Below are 21,073 nucleotides of genomic sequence, written 5' to 3' on the forward strand. Positions count from 1 at the left end.
TTCACACATTTGTTTTCTCACAAGGCACTGGTCTTAGGCAAGAAACCAAGCAAATCAAAGGGAGGATGCTGAGGGCATTCAGCCAGTCTCCAGAGAGAAGCATGAATCCTGCCGTCAACCCAACTCACCCGCACCCCAAAGTATTATCTTCCTGAAATCACAATTACAAAGTTCATACTCACAACCCACTGAAAAAGCATCTAACTTTAGCTTTATGTCAAATGTGGCTCATGAAATTATACCCTGAACTATGGGTTTTGAACTAAAATTAGTTCCCATTTTCTTTTACAAGACATTGAACACAGGGCTGGCAAGATGAGATGGAAGAGTGAGAACAGAGGAGTGAGAGATCTGCTAGACTTTGTCATGAAGGTCAAAAAGTTTCTCCTACGTACACACACTTTCCATCCAGTTGCTCATATTCTGTAAAACTAAGCCTTTTACCTAAGGAATAGGATTATGATGTCAAATGCTGAACTCTGCAAGACAATCTCCTTCCAAGGAAGGAAAGAGACTCTGTTACCACAGCAGTGCAGCAAAAATACTGTGTCCAGAAGCAATGCAGTTAGTCTATTAAAATGGTTAAAAAAATGCAACATTAATTAGAATATGCAGAAAATAGGCTGATGAACTGACTTACTTGTTTTAAAATAAATTAATGAAGGTCTCCCTTTCTGATGATTTACTGGAGTAGTTTATATGTCAATGGCAAACACTGTATGGTTATCTGAACAGCTGAAACTGGCTGATAAACAATACACTGTTTTGAATGTAAGTAACAAACCTTGAGGTCAATTTTCTGTTAGCTAAGAGTTTACTGAGAAAGTCTTAAGCCAGAAGCTACCACATTATTCAAGGACTGTGTTTAAATACCTCTGCTAGGTCGTCTTTGAGCTTGTTGTATCGTTCCACATTAAAATGCTGTTTTTTGGATTTCCGATAGAAGTAGTGGAGAAACTGCCTGTCCTTGGCATGAGGGTAAATGTAGTCCTGGTGAAGGAAGGGGGACATATATTTGGGGTTATCAAGAAAACTGAGTAGAGATCAGAAGATTAGAAATTCAGCCTGTTTCAGGAATATTTATCTAGTTCAACACACACCTATGTTCTGTAAAGAGGCTACACATGAAGCTATGCTATTACAGGTCATAAGGGCTTTTTAGACACATGGTTGGAATCATTTCTATCACGTCTGAAGGAATTTTCAATAGTAATAAAGACATAGCATGATCTTCATGACTGGAGCCACTGGAGTAAATAGATACAACCTTCAGGGAGTCAGAGGAAGTTCAGGTACTGTTTCTCACAGACTTATTTGAAAGTCTTACGGTACCAGCAGCTCTTCAAAAGAGCCAAGTAGTAATCTCTTTATCTACTCACTTACAAAAATTAGGAATGCCTTAGCCCTTCTTAAAACACAGTGAGAAGGAATAAAACTCATATTTAGAGCCAGCTCTTCATAAAAACAGACATATCCCCCCTTCTCACTCAATGAACCTAGTGTCTTACAAGGTCTATAGATCCACTGGTATTATGGAAGAAAGCGTTGGCTACTCTTCCACAATACCTCCACAATAAAAGGTTTGCATCACAGAAAGTTCGACATCAATATGCCTACTTTGAGAGTAAAGTAGAGAGCTAAAATAGGAAAAAGAAACATTTCTCAAAGTCTCACAGAAGACTCACAAGTCTGTATTGTGAAGCTCAGTTAAGATCTGAGCAAGCTTTTTTTCTTCTACACAATGGCTGCTTCCTGCTCCGCTTCAGTTGTCCTAGATTTACCTCCATTCATTCAAAGTCACAGAAAAGCAGTCAGATTATGAAGAACAAAGCAACAGCTTTTTTTCGGGCACTAAATAAGGCATATTTTAGTAATGCAACTGCCAGAGTTCCAAATGGTTTGGTACCCTGCACCGTTTATACATAAACTCCAGCAAATAAAAGCTGCTGTTCAGTGATGTTCTTCTGTAAGGCAGCGTTCACAAACTGTCACAGCACTAGCAGTTGCTCTCCCTTTACAGCAATGAGCAAGGTTCCATTTACTATGCAAAGTGGTCCACAAATATTTTAAAGGAGAGACTTCTTTCATCACTTCTTATTCCCTAGATTATGAAATCTTACAGATAGTAGTTATGCTCTGCAGCTGGTCTGCAGTTCATGTGTAACAGCACCTGGATTGATTTTGCATCATGTAATGTTTGTATCCAGCCCCATTACGGATCAAACAAGTCCTTGTCTGATGTCAAGGCTACTTACTAAATTCTGTTTTCATCAGAGCCCAAATACTGTGATTTTCAGAGTCAGTTTTCCTTCTTTTCAATATTCCAGACACTACAAGAAAAGGACTTACTTGCTTAGTAAGAACAAAGTAGGCATAGAAAGCCATGGCAGTTCCATAGGTGATGAAGTACGTGACTGGCTCCATGATGTCCCACGAATAGACCCACCACGTGAGCCATGCCAACGCTCCCCCTTGAGTTGACATCAGAGCTAAGCCAACCCATAGAAGCCTGGAGGTCTTTGCATCTGCACTGTTTATGATTCTGGCTTTCATCTAAGGAAAAGAAATATAGCAAACATGAGTGTTCCTCTGATAAGCAGCTCGTCAACTATGTTTTCTCCTGCTGGGCTAGATCCTCTTTCAGGATTTCTTACTGATACCTCTTACTGACTTACCCTGCTAAGAAATAAAAAAATTGAAATCCAAGAGCAACCAGATCTTCTTGCCTTTGTGCACCAAGAAATTCTGCTTTTAAATTTGTCCTTCCAACTACTAGGGATCTATGTCTACTGGATTTCCATTTACCATTCTAGGCAGTTCTGGGTAACACTGAGGCTGGTCCTCATAAAGCAGGAGTCCTTTTGTCCACTAGCCTAAGCCACAGATGATGTCAACCCCACTACTGGGATTTTCTCTCAGAACTTCTACAGCAACAGGTGACTAAATGGCCTTTCAATCTCAATACTAGCCATGTTGAGGCTTGTTCATGACAACTTTTTCTCCAGGTGTTGTGATTTCTACCCAGTGAATGTCTGAAACAGGAGGGAAAAGAACTGAATTGAAAATAATTTGAATTCTATTTGAGCTGACATTTGTTTATATAACAAACAAACCAGATACACCCTAGCCATTCATGCTGATTTTCTTCTATTATAGAGCTTATTCTTGATGAAAGGAAATGCTTTTGAGTTTAAAAAAGAAGTAATCCCACTTTCCAACCTGTTCAAGGGGCAACAGCTCTTCTTTGAGGTGATCCACTTTCTGTAGCAATTCTCTCTCTTTTCTGATCTGGTGATCTTCTAAATGTAGGGCTACAAACAGTCTGTGAACCAAGGATTTGATATCTTCCATTTCAGTAGCATGCTCACTATTCAGCTTATCTGAAAGAAAATATTTGTCACATAAACCATTTCAAGAACTCACCCTTCTTCATTCTCTCCCTACCTCCAACCCCAAAAGCAGGACTATCCAATGGTAAAAAAGCAAACCCAAATAGAAATACCTTTCTCCAGACAGGTTCCACTTTTCTGAGACTTCCTATGCCTTTCACTAAAGATAATCCGTTATTAAGGATTGCTCTTACCTTTTACAGGAGGTGACACACTGTACTCTGTGTTGTTGATAACAAGTTTAAAGTCATTCATCAGTAAGACCTCCATCAAGGTTGCATGAGAGACCTTGCTACCATCTGCAGAAGAAAGATTTAAGTTCTAGATCACTTACCATAAGAAGTCTTAAACATTAGCAGATAACCCTGCTAATGTTTGAGAGTTAATGTGCTACAGTTCTTCATTAATAATGTTTGGAAGGGAACTGTACTTTCAGAAAAACTGGTAACTAACACTAAACATTAAGGAGGAACACATGTTGTGATTCTTGGGGCTTGATCTGTGCAGAGCCAGAAGCTGGACTTTGATGATCCTTGTGGGTCCCTTCGATTCACAATATTCAGTGATTCTGCGACACCAAGGCAGTGTACCTGAATGCTTTCTCTACTGGTATCATTCAGACTTGTCCCTACTATAAGCAGACTTGCATTTTCTTGTCTGTGATTAGGACTAGAACAGACCCATTGGTGAGGGCAGAAGAAAAAGAAGTTCTGAATAAACCAGCAACAAATTGCAACATAAGGATCTGCATTTTTGTTTCTCCACTCACGCACAAGTTTGCATCTTTACTGGGGTTTTGGGCAATTAAAAGACCTTCAAAGACTTCATCTTCAGTTACAGATTTATGTCTTTACTTAAACAGGCTCTTCAAGTCAAAAGGAGCAATTCCCGTCAATTGTGGTGTACAGATTTTTATTAATGGTATTTAAAATCATTCTGTTTTGCTATCAGAGACTGGAAGGTAAGAACTAGATAGCTACACTGTCCAGTAAAAGGCAGACCAGAAGCCACAGAGGCATAGCTCTGGAGAATGCTTTTCTACTTCTTTTTGATGCAAAAAATTATATGAATGGTACCCCATGAACTTTACATGCAATTTTACAGCTCCTACCGAAAAGGAACTTCTGGACTCATTAGCACTAACACGTAACAGTGGATGCCAAGAGCACACCAGGGTTCAGATGGCCCAAGAACCCGCAGAGCCCACACCACTGCTGCTGGACACATCACTGTGGTATGGGGGTTTGAAAACCCCCATGGAGCAGCTGCTCCACAGTACCTGTTTGACCTGATTTTCATTTCCCATACAAAAAAAGGGCATCTTCCCCTGTCCCTGTCAAGAGCTAAAGCAGCGGTGCAAAACAGCAGCTTTACTCCCAAGATGAATAATGAACAGGGTACAAAATACCAAGACTTTAGTATGTAAATATTTGTCACAGTGCTACTTCCCCAGCTTCCCTATCATGCCCACTACAGAAAGGCACCACAGATGACTCCACACCTCTGATTATTTATTCACCAGACCTCTGTCCTCAGGCCCCATCTGCTGAGGCTGAGACTGCTGAGCTCTGCGAGCTAATGCACCAGCTGGCTCGCCCGTCCACTCTGTGTGGGCAAAACAAACTCAGAAGGCTATCACTTTCAATCCAAAATATGAAATTTTAATGTGCCCATCCACTCATTTCTTTTTTCTTTTACAGTGTAATAAAGCATCACAGCTCGTTAAGGTGACATTTATGAAGTGACATTTAAGCAAAAATTGCTTTTCAAAAAAAGGGCCAGACAGGCTCTTTGTTCTGGATGTGAAACACCACCAATTTATTAACCTGTGCAACCTTTTATTAACTGAAAAGAAGAAAAGTTTTGGGGAAAGGGAGGCATTTTATTTAAGAAAATTCCCCACAGGCTTTTCGCAAAGGCTACTTTCAATCCTAGACCTAAACACAAGTGTTCCGATGTGGACAAAGGGCCATTTTTTGTCTACTTAAGTTTTGCAGGACCAAAACCAAATCCAGAGAAAATGAAAGCAAGTCATCATACACAGCACTGATACTTTCAGTTAAGGTTAGCTTTCATTTAATGGCTAAATGGCACAGAAATGTCTGCATTAAATCAAGGCTTCATAATTTGTCTTTAATAATAAATGTTTAAAATCAACTCTCAGTACCTGACCAATAGTTTCTCTTTACAGTATCAGTTTCCTAATAAATTAAACATTTAAGCTGTTCTCTAACATTACAATTGCCCAGTACTTGACAAATACAGAGAAGAGAACTGTTTGACAGTCACTATTTTAATCAAACTGGACAATGTTTCTATTCCAAAGTCAGAGGTGGACAGGTGCATGTTTAAACAGATGAGACAGGTGAAAACAACCCAAATTCCTCTTCACTCTGGAATCTGCTGCCTGTCTGTGCCAAACATGCTAGACTTTGTGATTCACTGCTGAATCGCATTCTTCTGTGGTATGTCAGCAAAAGCTAACTACTCCTGCTTCAGTGCAAACATCAGTCACTTATGAAGCATGTAATTCACAGAAGAATTCCATTCCACAGTAAATGACAAATACTCCTGTCCTGGATGTCTCTGCATAATAGCAGTACCCAGAGGTTAACTGTTTGCTGCCATGTGCACTGTCTCCCCCCAGTTAAGAAATCCATTGTAGTGAAAACCTCCATTTTAAGGGGAAGGCCAGTTGCTGAAAACAGCCATTTGTTACAGTGGCTTCTGAAGATAAGAGTCTTTTAGGAAATTATCTTTTTCAAGAGAATTTTCTACTTCTGCTGCCTTACAGACCCTAAAAAAAACCCTGAAAAAACACCACCAAAGTTCCTGTGTACACAAAGCTCCTGAAGCTCATGCACACACTGGGATCCACACGCATCGCATCTCCATTGCTCCAGAGGATATAAAAAAATGGCTCTATGGGATATTTTCCTGTTTTACTAAATGTGCTCTCAAAGGCAACTACAGCAGCTTCTCCTATATATCTGGCTTCCTGATCTTCTGGGAATATCAGTCTATTTTCAGTTCCCTTAAAAGTCTCTGCAGCCCTCTGTAGTATCAACCAGAAAGAAAAGGAATGTTATGAATGCACCCAGCCACGAAACTTTCAACCAGCTTTCCTTGACCCCATCCTTTCTTCTGCTTATGTGTTACCTGATGGAATATAAATCTTTCCATAGGAATGCAGCTATCCTTTTTTTTTTCCTTTTCTTTCTCTCTAGAGGCATAAGCAGGGAAGGAGAAAAATAGATGCTTTTAGTAAGTCAAATTCAAGTCCCTATTCTACCAGATTCAGACCAAAAAGCTATATCCCAATTCTACTTTTGAGATTGAGTCCTTCTCTAGTACCAAGACAGGAATTGCAAGACTCTTCAGAACTGCTGTGGAAAAACTACAAAGCACCGCCAAAATACAAATCGTCTTGGAAATAAAATGGAGAACCAGGTGAACTAACTGGATGTTAATTTTTATCAATAGGAAAACCAAAGAGACAGAACACAAGAACACAGTGAGTAGAGCTTGAGATAATTGAGACAACAGGATAAATAGTATGCTACAAGGAGGAAAGAGGACATCAATGCAAAAATATTAGTTAGCCTTTGACCCTAGCAATCACTTTCCTTTCAACCCAAGGGCCCCAAAGCATTGTACTCCAGCTGATGAATGAAATGTCCCCAAAGACTCCAAAAGCTGCCCTTGACTATTGCACTCATTATCTGGTTGCTTAGCTCTTTCATATGAGTTCAAGTTTGTAGTAAGGCAAATGGATTCTTTCAGCTCTGGGTAACACTGAACAACTGGTAGACATCACATTCAAAAGCCCAACAGGTTGTCTTTATGAAGGATCATGGAGGATAAGGAAAGAAAAAGGTATCAAGGAGATCAGAAGAGTGATACATATTTAAAGACAGCATTACAAAGAGAAGCTAAACTTCTAATTTTTAATTAGCTTTTTCAAGAGGACTCAAATATTAAATTTGAAACACAATAAAATCCAGAAGCATTCAAGAGCTCCCCCAACAGCAACAACGCTAAAATTGATGGAAGACTGAACTTGTGCTTCAGAGGGGAAGTCCATTTGAAAAGCAATGTATTTATTCTGGGGAATAACAAATATAAGATACCTGTTGCAAAGACTTCTGCCCTCTCAATTCCTTTATCTTCTCTTTGCACATCCTGCAGGAATGCTCCTACAGTGGTCACCACTGGCTTAACGGTGAACTGACAGCGTTCACTTCTTGTGGGCAGCATAAGAGTTATCACAGGAAGACCATGTCTGTAATTAATAGTTACTTCTGGGGATAAAAGAAAAAAGAAAACTAAGTGAAAAAGTCATATTGTAGGTTGTGGTTTAATTTAAAAGCTGTTTTTAAAAACACAGGATGAATTAAGGAAAATTACACAAAACATTCTTGATTTTTTAAATCAATAGAGTACTTCTATTTCTGGGAGATATATATAAAACCACATAACTAACATCATCTCACCTGACCCTCACAAAAAAAAAAAACAAACAAAAGCTTGTTGACACTAATGGGAAGGGAGGAAATCTGCTGGGAAAGCTTACCATCAGATGGCACCAGTGTGCTGTAAGGTGCTCCTTCCCAGCTCCTCCAAGCTCCAGCGTTCCTCCAAAGCCACACCTGCAGCATGGACACAGAAGAGCTTGCTTTAGAAAGGTCAGGATGCAAGATATATCTGGTTAAAAGCAGTAACCCAGCCTGTCACGGTGATCTGCTTTTATGTGATCTGACAGAGATGTCTATACGTCTGAAGAAAAAAACCCTCACTTAGCAGTTCTATGTAGAAAATTAAACCATCCTGATAGCACAATCATTGCCAAAGGTATTAAGGTATTACCCACAGATAAACTTTTTGTCTAGTGTGGTTTAACTAACTCAAGGAAATAAGGGAAGGGGAAGGAAAGAAAGGAAAAAAAATTGCAGTGTTTCTGAAGGGCTTCAAGCAAATGCTACGATAAAACCTCTCCTCTCCACCCAAAACAGCCATGGGTATGGTTTCAGTGGTCTGTTACCCCTCAATCATAATCACAAATAAAATATAAGGGACCAAGGTCACTACTCTTTGCTTCATAATTATATACCATACACCAAAAGCTAGCTGTTGACATTCATGCTGTTAAAATACAGCTTGCCCAAGTACAGAAGATTTTTAAAATGTTTTAAATAGGAATGGCTGTTGCTGCAACTAACACCACCACCAGCCTCTGGTACCACACTGAAGAAGGCACACTCAGATGCAATAAGTATCCTAGATGCCCTGGGACAGGGATGACAGCAGGGTTTTGAACCTGCATAGTTGAGCTCCCAGGCTTGTCCCTTCCAGAGACACTGGTGAGAACCATCACAACACTTCAACACAGTCATATCACAACACAGAAGACAAACTGCTCTGATTAGACCCATTACTTAAAGCAGTCCAGCTACACTGTGGAACATGCAAAACAAAAGTCTTTGCTGCTACAGCGAATCCCCCTGCATAGGGAGGGAACAATTTTATTGCAGTGAGTCCACAAAGCAGACATTACTGCCATAAACTAAATGTAACAGATAGAAGGGAAATCACATCCTTGGCTAAAATGGTTACAAAAATTGTGCATGGGCTGGACCAAGGCCTGGGATTTGAAATATGATAGTTGGGGGAAGTGGAAAACAATGCGGAGAGAAATTACAAGGACTGATCCTCCCTCTAGTGAGCTTTATAGCTCATCTTTCTGAAGGTAAATGCACTTCAGAGTCTGCAAGATAATATCCTTTGACAAGGCAGGAAAACAAATGCAAGAGGCCCTGCCCATTCAGTATGCCAAACACTGCTCACCAGTTCACATGATTTATTTGTTTTTAAAGAATCACAAGCTTGAGTGTTTGGGTAGGAATACAGTACTAGGTTAAATAAAAGAATCATCAGTAAAACAAACCTGTAAAATGATGATGATGTTGCCCTAGCTTTTTACCTGGAACAAGTGCTTTTCAGGTTTTAAAGAAAATAATTCTAGGAGTTTCCAACACTTAGAAATTTGTGTGTTGTAATCTTCAGGTATCAAAGGCAGTCAGAAACCTCGACAAAATAGCAAAATACCTTAAACACAGGTGCATTAATTCAAAGAAAGGTAGGCATTACGAGTGCAGGAAAGCTGAATGCCACTCAGGGCTAGGAGACATGCGGTAACTTGAATATTTCTTCAGCAGAGCAAGAGACTTTCCCTGGAGCAGAGCAGGACTCACAGCCCAGCTCGCCAGTTCTCACCCCATTTACAAGGGACACCTACACCCCCAAAGCATTTAGTAACACCCAGCCTAGAGCAGGGAGACAACTTTCAACATATGATCTGCTTTTCCACAAGAGTCTGAAACATACAGATTAGAACAGTCTGTAGTAAACCTCAACAGCTTTGAATGTAACAGCAAATGTGTCGTTTCTTCAGAGGGATATACAAGGGATAATAAGAAACTAATTTTTTACAGACTCTTGATGTGTAACTTTGCAATCAATATCTGGGTATTGATCATTCAACACGCCCCAGGCAATGGGGCCCCAGCCAGCCTGCATTTGAAGGTTACTTAATTTCTTTTGTTGTTAATTTGGGTATTTATTTTACTTATGGAAGAAACTATGCATTTAACAATTAATATATATTAAAATATCTAAGTATATTTAATATATTAAGTTAAAAATACTTATTAAATTGAACTATATTTATTGAAATTAGATCATTAAAGTAATTCATTCTATTGTTCTTTAGACTTTGACATTACCATTCATGATCCACTGAAAGAATCTCTATATACTGGAGCTTTCTTTTTTCTATTTTAGATTGTCTGTTAATGCAGCCTATTCATTAAAATCATCTGCAAAGAATATGTGAAGTATCAGAAAAGCAAAAGCCACAGAGCCATGGAGCTGAAGTGATTTCCAAACAATTAACTCTTTCCATATAAGCTCTAGGTTGATTAACTGGGAAGCATGAAGGGCTGGGTTAATTTTCTCCCTATGTTTCAAGATTTAAATCTCCAGTTCCAGTGAAGTTACTAAACCATTAGCTTGTGCCCTATATCCAAATCATTATGCACCTTTTGAGATGACCCCTCACTTGCAATGACCCCTATCTAACCACTGGAAAAGAAATGTTAGTCAGCAAGCACCACAGCTAGAAGGAACACAAACTATGGGACCAAAACAATGATACTGCCCTCACAGCAACATCAGTGAGAGCTGTAACAGGAATATGTAACCTGAACTAACTGCAGCACAACTTTAACTCTGAGATACTGTAAGGAGGACAGCATACTAACTCTTTTATACGCCATTGCGTGCACCTCTTGCCTAATTTGCCTAACCATGCAAAGGCTAAAGAAAGCTATTCCACATCTTTCTGCAACTTGAATGCACATGTGGCATTCATGTGGACTTCTGGATAAAACACCTCCAATACAATCACAGTTACATTCAGCAATCGAGCTGAAAGCTCATGAACAGCATTTAGCTGTGAAACCCCCTTTTTACCTCAGATATATTTGCTTCCTAATGCAAAGTGCCTGGGATCAGCATTCAGCCACAGCACACCACATTTCTTGACTCAGTTCAAGGCATAGACTCTCCAGCAAGTGAAAATTCACGGGAATTTAAGGCATAGAGTGTTAATTGTGATAAAAATAATCCAACATATTCTGTTTTATACCAACTGGCATTTTTTAACAGAAAATATATACCCAGTATAAAGAAGTACTTCCTCTGTTAAGGGTACCTCCGGTCTCTAACAGCAGAGAAGTTGCCACTGTTAAAGTCTGAGGGGAAATTTCAACAATCTGGTTTCCAGCACAGCTTTAGGGACTACTGTAACAGCATAGCTGAGCTGGAAAACTAAGCAGCCAGACATGAAGAGTGGGAGAGACAGGAACAGAAATACTGCATTTTTCGCTTTTGACAGTGGCAAATGACTGAACCTATCAACGTTGCAGTTTCTGGAGTTAGCTGTTCCAAATAAGCAATCTCTTATGATGTTGAGTGACTGTTCCTGCAAATTTCAGCTCAAATTTACTTGTAACCAGTTGTGTGTAAGAAGCTGATATCATTATCAGTACATGAGGTGACATGAAAGCCTCTGATCTTCCTCAGCACTACATATGTAAATAGTAACCTCATCAGGAACCATAACTTTTGTTCTGTAAAGACTGTAATGTGGGTGGAAAGAGAGAGAGCAAGAAATAAAAATATTTTTTATATGAAGATGTGACTTTGAAAAATCAATTCTACAAAAAGATGTCATTAGGACACCTTCTGAGAACACTGAATTATTGCCTTAGTTGGTTTATTTACTTTTGACTTGCCATACCAAAATGTTGTAACAAATCTAAATCAAAGTGCAGCTAGCCAACAGTCACATATTTGAAATTGTTTTCTTTGCTTATATACATCTTGGAAGGTATGGTAGTTTTCATTTGTTATTTCAACAGCAAAAATATTGTAACACTTCTTCAACATTTGAGTCCCCATTAATTTGCATTTATTAGTAGAAAGCTGTTTACCCCAGTCAAAAAAGAGTTAGCTCAACTCTGTGTGCCCTCTTCTCTAAGTGCCATGCAATATTACAATTGAAGTATTATATTCCTCCAGCATGAGGTTCTGTCAAGACTGCCTCAAGTCAAACTCAGGAGCAGCCTTCACAAAAAATCATGCAGACTGTTACTGTGAATGCTATATGCTGGTCTCCAATATTCTCATTTCCTTCTCTCCAAGGTAATGATAAAAATTTGATATAGCAAAGCACAATAAGAAAATGCACTACACTCCAGTAAGCAAAGCTTTTTACCCTTAAGTACACTGCAGCAAAACACATTCTAATTAAAACATATCTTGCAGTGTGCTTTTCAATAGTAATATAGTGTTACAGTCTTTCCCTTGGCAGGAGAGGAGAGGTCAGTTATCTCTTGGAGTCCTTGTCCAACACCTGGTACAGCTCCCTCCACACAGCTGCTGAAGGACTGGGGGAACAGAAGGGAGAAAAACCACGGGGGAAACTAAAAATGAATTTGAGGGCCTCTCTTTCCCAATGTCACTACATGAGCCAACATCCCCAGTGTATCCATCATTCTCCTCATATGCTGATCTTGCCCAGTTTGTGAAGAAGAGGGCAAGAAAAGTCACCTCTCTGGATGCTGCTTGCTTGTCTGGAGCAGAAGGAAAACAAGGGCAGGTATGTCTTAGCCACTGTTCAGTGAAGGCATGTACTAGAAACAGCTATTTATATTTTCTATACTGACTTATATGCTTTTCTGCTTAGAGGTTCTTGGCATATGAATGATGTTGACTCCCATCTGATTCTTCAAGGGAAACAGATTAATTAATTATGAACTAACAATCTGTAATTTCAGAATAAACTATCTATGGACATTGCAGAATGGTTTAAAACCAAGGAAAAAGAGGAAAAAAAACCAGGTGCTGTCACAGTCTAATTAGTTTGCAGATCTCGCACAACCCAAGATTACCAAAATCAGTATTCAGGCCAAGTTTAAAATAAGTACACATAAGGTATTTCCCTCTTTAAAATGAGTCATTAAAGTAATTTTGGAGATATCTGCTGTTAAATTTCTGTGCTGTTTTTGTATGCAATCCCACATGATTAGGAAAATAAGACATAAGGAGCTCTAACAACCGCCTACAATCATCTTACAAGTGCCCGTTTGAGCTACAGAAACATCTTCTCTCTCATTAATTTTTTATTTGTCTTTGCTTACACTGAAAGGATTGTCATTGTTTCTACACTGGTCCCAGAACTGATTTAGATGATCATGGAACAACAGCCTTAATGCAAACAGCAGATTCAAGGTACATGCTCAGATTTAGCAACATCTGCTGGAAGCCCAACTAAAGTTAAACAAACAAAATCCCTGCAACAGACATATCACTCATTCTGCCATAACATCCTATACCAATATACCAGTTTCAGTCAGGGAAGATACTTCTGACACATGGGAGCATTCAGGATATATGTCTCTTTCCTAGGCCAAAAGAAATTTGACAGGTTATTTTACTTTCCTGAGACACAGCTTTCCTGTCTTGATATGGGCCATGTGCCTTCTCCTCCTTGTTCCACAAGGCACTGTAAGAACTGCACTGCAACATTTACATTTCAATCCTTCAGCTAATTCAAAATCTGTAATATTTTTAACCCCTTCTTCAGAACATTTAAAAAAGTAACCAGCATGTCTCTTCCAGCAAAGCAGTAGTTTCAACATGAGTATGCACATTCATGTGACCTTGAAGAAGCAAGAGCAATATAGCAGCCATAACTTTTCTTCAAAACTCATTTGCCTTACAGCACTGTTAAAAACTAATAAAATAAAACCGCCCAAAAGCAATCAAAATTTTGGTTTCCTGTGCCTGTTGTTCTTTGTGACTTTATCAGCCCTGGTGATCTTTCATTTCCTGTCTCTGCTCAGGTTCCAAGAGCAGCTGGCACTAGATTTAAGCAGCCAGACACTACCAGTGACCAAAATGACAGCTGTGATAAGAAATGCATTGAGGTAACTGGTCACCAAGAACCTCTTTTATGAGGGTCCAGCTGGTCAAATCCACCACTGAAGAAGGTTTTTGCTAAGGAGACTTTCACCCAACTTCCACTGAGCAAGAGTGCATCCTCCATCTGACTTCTGCTCACTATTCCTTTGTGCTCTCTCACCCACTCCCTGCCCAAACTCTTCCTCCTCACATGCACACTCCACTCCACTGAGCATGTGCACGCAGGGGAGAGAAAACATGCAGCCTCTGCAAGTCATGGATAATTACAGGGGTAAAAGACCCTCTTTGCATTGTGTGTCACCAAGGTTATCTGACTCTCCACCAGGCACCTGCGGATGCAGAGCTCCAAGTATCTAGGAAAGCATCAGGATTTGCATCCATATCAGTTTTACAAGGCATAAAAACAGATGCTGAAAACACCAACATTTAAAGCAGGTTGAAATTAAGCCTCGCCCTCCTCTATCCAAAAGCATGACTTCAGTAGCAGTGATCCCTCACTGCAAAGAAGCAACACCAGAAGTGCTGAGGAGACTGGAAGGATGAACCACCAGCTGACATCATCTGCTTGCAGTGTCTTCTGGGGACTACTCTAAATATACAGATAATCCCTGCTTTCCAAAGCAAGCAGACCTCCAAACAAATGCAAGGACAGACCTAAAAACAAGACAGCTATGCAGACTGAGGGCATTTTTAGGAGCGACACCAAGAACTGTGTCTTATTATTTTATCAAACCTTCTTCTCTTCCTACAAAGAGAAATAGAACTAAAATCTCCTCTGAGTCCAAAGTTTTACAGTATTGGAAATCTCGGGTCTTCATCTGGTTTCAATAAAGCCTGCTTGTCTGAAAGTTGTTGTTCTTCCCAACCTACTTTTTTATTTTCAGAAGGAAAGGTGGGATGCAACACCCAGAAGGAAGTTTACAAGTCAGAGAGGGCTAAGAATTTGAAAGGGAGGGATTACAGCATGAAAAAGTATTTGTGCTTTATCAAAAACAAGCCTGCATTCAAAAGCTCTGCCATCTGCTCCCCAAAACAGTCTAGATCAAAAGACTAATTTGTCAGCACACACAGGATTTTTAAATTGCCCCACAGAATAGATCTTTGTTCTTGTGCTGTGCCTTTTGGGACAGGCATCCTGATCTGGGAAATGTTGCAAAACTTTAAGGGTAACAAGGTGACTTTGCTTTCAAAAATACACTTACAGTATATTTCATCATATAAGAAAATTAACTTGCTGTACCTTTTCCTACAAGGGTCTTAGAAAGAGTAAAAAAAAAATAATTTTGCTCAAACTCACCTTCGTGCACACTTTACAGAACAGTTTGCAATAAGCTGTTTTTCACAGCAACACTTTACTCAAGAAGACAACTTTGAACAAAGTCCCTTATCAGAGATCTACATAAATATTTTTAAAACCATGAAACTCATGTAAGCAGGCAAGCTTAGACCCATCTATTTGTTTTCCTGAAAGAGAGCTTTGCCGGGAGAAGTAGCTTCAACAGTATTCTTGATAGAAGAGTAGCCACATGAGAGATGCCCAGAAAATCCAACCAGTCTGGCAGGAAACACTGACATGCTGTTGAGGGTGCAAAAGCCCTGTTAGCCCAGTGGTTCAGCAAAGGTCCCAATAAGCATGTATGTCCTGGCACTTTATGACTTGTGTCCAAGGACTTATCATTCTCATATTATTGTGGAGAGAGATCTCAACACTGCCATCCCCAAGCAGACACACCAAAGTGTTGTCAGATGTCAAGAACAAAAAAAATTCTGCCTCATTTTCTGTTTTTCTTTTGGAAGTCTATGTTCCCCTACTACTGTTCAAGATGCTATTTTGATAAAAAAGCATCAAATGGCTGTGGCTTTGCCGATGCTGCGCACTTCCATGTTTCAGCTGTTGACATCAGTGTTTTAAAAACACACTTTAGCTGAACCAGTGACTCAGTGAACTCATTTGCAACATTCCTCATCAAATCAATCATAGTCAGATTTTCACCTTCTTCCTGCAGGAGTAAAAGCACAAAGCATACAGACAGCAATGATATTTTGAGATCAACAACCAATACTGGCTGTGACACACTGAGCTATCACTCTGCCCTTCAGTCTTACTCTGTACGATGTGCCTGCACATTTTACACCTTTCCATAGAGCAGGTAAAGGAAGTAGAAAAAAAATGAAGATTTCCTGTAGAGGTTTCCAATGTTTTTTTCTAAGGCTTATTATCACAAGAAAAACAATTACAACCAGTAGATGATGATGAAAGGCTCTGTATACCCTGGATGGTCCAGCACCTGTGTTCTAATGCGCCTGCCGTGCCTCCCAGGGTGCAAGTTAGCAAATCTGCAGGTTAGCTGCTTGCTTTTCACCCCAAAGCCTTTGAACTCCAGCTAATTAAGTGCCCTTCTATTTCCTCTTCCTCTATTAATTCACTCAGGACATGTATTTGAAAGACTGATTCAAGAGACAGGGCAAGAACCTGGATTTTCTAAATGCAATGTTTACCAAGTGTTTTTAGGAACCCCTTTAATGCTAAAGTAAACAAGAATTTAATGACATGCAGAATAAGCAGCCAGTAGCCAAAAGCTGTTTTTCTCCTCAGGCCTATAGTAACATCAATATAGATGTAGTCATCTGGTCTTCCAACACAAGCAGATTGCTATAATGCAACGATTATAACACAGAATCTCTTACCCTGCTCCGCACTTTGGGATACATTTAAATGGAGGTACCATCAATGACAGCAGAATCTCTAGCCTCCACCACCAACAGAAGTCTCTTTTATGGCAGTAAGTTTTCTATAAGCTACCTCCAGTAAATCAGCTCATATTGTTAATTAATAAAGTTAAAGCCCAGTTTTGTCCCTAGACTGGCTCCTAATTGAGTGGAAGTATATCATTCTGAGAAAGTATTAGTAAAGGAAAACCCTAATATAAAGTAAATAAATCTCACGGAATGCCCTGTATGTCAGGTTGTCACATTTACAGCCTGTACTCCAAAAAAGCCACAACACTGTCCTAGAAAATGAATGGTCTGTGGTCACTATTTATTCTCCTAACTCCCAATATACACCCACGACTCCGCCAACAGAAGAAGAGGGGAAAAATCCCCATCAGTTAACATCCCACTTCAAGTTAGGATTAACTTGTAGAGTTTTGGATGATCTGGATTTTTCTTTTGCTTTGGTAGTGTGGCTTCCCAGAGGGATAAAACACACAATCACACTGCATGTCTGTCTACCAAAGTTAGTTTCCACTAAGCTTTAAGATTATTTAATTACACAGCTACCAGCCACTCACAGTCAGAAACGCTTAAGAAGCGATCCAACGGCCTACACTGCCTCTACTATGACACAAACCTTTAGCGTATGAGTGCTGTTAATTTTAAATTAAATATGATTAGAGAGAGGTTACTCAAAAACATCTGCTCATCCCTGGCAGCACACCTGCCACTCCACACCACCAAAACAAGAGAGAGGAGCAATGCTGTTCAGGAGCAAGGCTGAGCTGTTCCACCTTGGTGTGTTTACCCTGTACCTTCTAAAAACAATTAATTTGTATACAAAATAGTTTTAACATATTATTCTGTGCATATGGACAAAACCACCCAAAATCAAACAAAAAAATACTTTCCATCTGTTTCTCTCTATCAATGTGGAAAGATTGTCATCTTCCATACAGGTCAGCAGCAGCTTAGTGTCCAGAACATGTCCTGGAGAATTGCAAATAACACCATGCACAGTCTGTGCACTGTGCACACTCACAAAGCCTGAATATTGGCAAGGTAAGAGCATTGCGGGTATCACATTCAGAGATGTGCCCTTCTTGGAACAATCAAGTTATAACAAAGGTTTTGTCAGGAGAATAGAAAAGATATGCAATCTACAGCGAGAAAATGGCTTTATAAACTGCTTAATGCATTCTTCATCTTTTATTCAATTTTCAGTCATTTTTCCTAGAGTCCTTTTGCAAGTTCTTCCCAATCTAATCTGCCCTCAGACAAGGACAGCACAGGCTGTTCCAAGAGTCTATTATAGGAGTGTATCTTTCTTATCTCAGTAAAGGTACCAATTTTAACATCCGTAAAAGCAAAAGAACCAAGCTGATGTATTCTCTGCCATTTGACAGTGCAGCAATTTTCTTCCTGCTGGCAATATAAGCAGGTGAGCTGGAAGGCAGACCAAGTTCAGTCAGACTGAAGACCAGGTTCTGTCTCACTGTCTAGACTTAGAAAAGGCATCCACATCCAAGTTTTAAGGTAGGACACTAACCTCAAGGTGTTTCACACTTGAGGAGTTTAAGCCTGGCATGAAGCACCCTTAAGTTAGGACAGACTTCAACCTCAGTCACACGTGCCTTCCAACTGAGCACCCCAAATCCACATGTACATCATAAAATGTTTTCAGTTTCTGAACTTCAGCTTTACAGCTGTACTTCAATGTAAGACCTTCCGCAGACCATGGAGCCAACCATAACTTGTCATAGTCTGTAATGTGTATCTACTTAATGGCTGGACATGATGATCTCAGAGGTCTTTTCCAACCTAAACAATACTCTTGTTCTATGAGGATGAGATTTAACAAGACCTGTCTCATGGGTTTTGATCTAGCACAGAGCAAGCTGTAGCAATCAGAACTGGGGATTTCCATATGGACCTTTACAGGAATTTGTACTACACTTATCATCTACAACATTTATGTTTAATCAGGGTACGCAGGAGTCATGGGATGAAGAGATTCAGCTGAAAGCATACATTTGTGCATCATGTTTTTACATCAGTGAGATGTACATATATAGCATGAGTATCTTATACACAGCTAAGGGCTAGCTGAGGGGAACTGCAGGATGCTATATAACTTGCTTAGATTAACACTCTGTAGCCTCAGAAATGTCTCTCCTTTGTAGGTACCTGCACACTACAAGAAGCTACTTAGATTGAAAATCTTCAGGTTTCTGTTGTAAAATATTTCTTTTCCTCTGGAAACAATTCTTGTAGTTTCTTTCAAGAAAACTCTACCTTTCCGGTTTTCTCCCCATCCTCACCTGCCCCTAAATCTTTTGACTACAACCCCATGTTCAAATACAGCCATTACAATCCTGCTGCTTTACAGGATGTACTCTGTCATTTACATTCTCTGTTCCCAGATCATGGACCTTATTTCTTATGTCCTATAATTTCTTTCCTTTTTTTTTTTTTTCAAACTGTTATCAAATCACACTACTGAGTTACAGCTTCCCGGAAAACCTTGGACTTTTTACTGCACCTCAGTCCCCCATATCTTGAAACCCGAGTACCTTAAATGGAAATAATGAGACTTGCCCTAACTTCTACTAGGCTTTACATAGTATAAGGGATGAAAAGGAATCAACTTCAGCAAGCACCTACAGTCTCCTACCACTGACCTCTCCATTAATCAGCAAAATAAACTGTAAAACATATTGTTTAGGTAACTTGTACATCTTACCAGTAATTGTACTTTGCTCTAGATGCTCAGGATACTAAAAAGATCAGCAGGTAAGAGCTCTTACACAGTCACCCCATGGCATCACTGCATTTGCAGTTAATTTTGTGTTCTCACTTTATTGCCATCCTATTCATGAATTAAAGATATTTACATTTTAGTAGGTATTACTAACTGGCATGTTGATAGCTCAGTTAAGCCTTACTTATTCCCACCTCTGGTTTGCCAAACTTCAGAATTTAAAATGGATTACTGTACCTTTCACAGCACCAGAGATACTCCTTGTATAAAAAGGAGAAAGACAGCTTTCAAGTCAATGACAAGGACTTCAAGAATATAAATTAAAGATGAAATGCAATAGACACAACAGCGAAAGGTTTCACACAGCACAAGCATAATGACTGCTCAAGAATCCCCTGCAACCAGAAAAAAAGGTTTTTTTCCTTTCTTATGACCAAGCTAACCTGCCATCTCATACTTCCATTACATTATGTGTGATTACCTATTTCCTTATAAAACTGCATCCTAGTCAGAGCCCAGCCTTTGTCAAATGGTAAATAGCTAAATTGCTTTCCTTTCTGTTTTGAAGTCCCAAGCTGCCAAGCCACAGGTAATTTCCAAGGTAATCAGTAAAATGTCTCTAGCATCATAATTTTTAAAAAATTCTCACTTTTTTTTTCATAATTAATGCCCTACAAGTAAGACCAGAGCATTCACATGTACATGAAACAGGTTCAAAAGTTCCTAAGTTCTAAGGGACTTAATGACTCAATTATTTTTCCAAGGAAAGGGAGGCAAAGTCTAAAGTTAAGTGTAAGATTCTTAAGATTAAAGACTCTGTGAGATTAAAGCAACAAATCAAAGTAATAGTTATTATCCAGAGCTTCATGTTAACTGCCAAAGGTAAATGACAGGTCACACTGTAGAGACTCATGCTCCTATTCTGCCTAGAGTCAAGATAAGCACAACAAGCCCATAGCTATGGGAAAATAATATCACAAGCACTTCAGCTAGCAGCTATTCCAAAGAGAGAGGGGGGGTGGGGGGGTGTATATATATGTATAGCCTTCCTGTCCTTAGCTTAAATTAGAAAAGCCTGAAAACCAGGAGGATTGTGGTCACTGAACTCCCCAGTTCATTTCAGATTTCTCTTCTGGTAAGAAACAATAACATTACTTTGGGTTGATCCAACTTGATCTATTTCTGTTTTGCTGCTAAACATTGCTTATTTCAGAACATTAAAATTTGCATTCCATCCTCACTATCTGGAATCACACCCTGAAGACTACAGCAAGGAGAAAAACTTGTGTGTTGTTCTAGGTCCACTAAGAGTGAGGCAACCAGGACAGGGCCACACGTGGCCACACAGAGCTGCTGATTCTCAACAGTCAGAGTAGCTGACTCCCAAGCAAGACTTCCTGGATTTCCAGTAACTTTGCATGTGAGTTTGTTACATGAGGGTAAAACTAAGCAGTATCAAGAGAGGATTCATAAGCAAGCTAAGAGCTTAGCAGTCTAGGAATTTGTTTTTAGCCAGCTGAACATCTACTTTGATAGTGACAGGAAGAAGCTCTCCCCCCCACTCAGCCTCCCTGGTTTCCAAGGTGGTCTTTCAGTGCCTGCTACGCCTGCAGAAGATTCTCACTTTCCTATCATTTGTCTTATCTCCACAACATATCAAACT

At 39.6% G+C, this 21,073-nt stretch overlaps 1 protein-coding gene across 2 annotated transcripts in view; it reads right to left on the reverse strand.

Annotated features, from left to right (window-relative positions):
• MCUB (mitochondrial calcium uniporter dominant negative subunit beta) overlaps positions 1–21,073 on the reverse strand; it is a 48,251-nt gene that overhangs the window by 894 nt on the left and 26,284 nt on the right. The window contains exons 2-7 of one of the 2 annotated variants that reach the window (XM_051789694.1): positions 7,963–8,038; positions 7,520–7,690; positions 3,584–3,688; positions 3,220–3,380; positions 2,350–2,553; positions 874–990 (exon numbers count right to left, since the gene is read on the reverse strand). In XM_051789694.1, the coding sequence (XP_051645654.1) occupies positions 874–990; positions 2,350–2,553; positions 3,220–3,380; positions 3,584–3,688; positions 7,520–7,690; positions 7,963–8,038 (834 nt within the window). The remainder of the gene's footprint in view (positions 1–873; positions 991–2,349; positions 2,554–3,219; positions 3,381–3,583; positions 3,689–7,519; positions 7,691–7,962; positions 8,039–21,073) is intronic. The other variant, XM_051789695.1, reaches the window with a different exon arrangement.

The sequence above is a fragment of the Manacus candei genome, unplaced genomic scaffold (genome assembly GCF_025592945.1).
Source record: "Manacus candei isolate 608988 ecotype Guabito, Panama unplaced genomic scaffold, ASM2559294v1 h1tg000028l, whole genome shotgun sequence".
NCBI lineage: Eukaryota > Metazoa > Chordata > Aves > Passeriformes > Pipridae > Manacus > Manacus candei.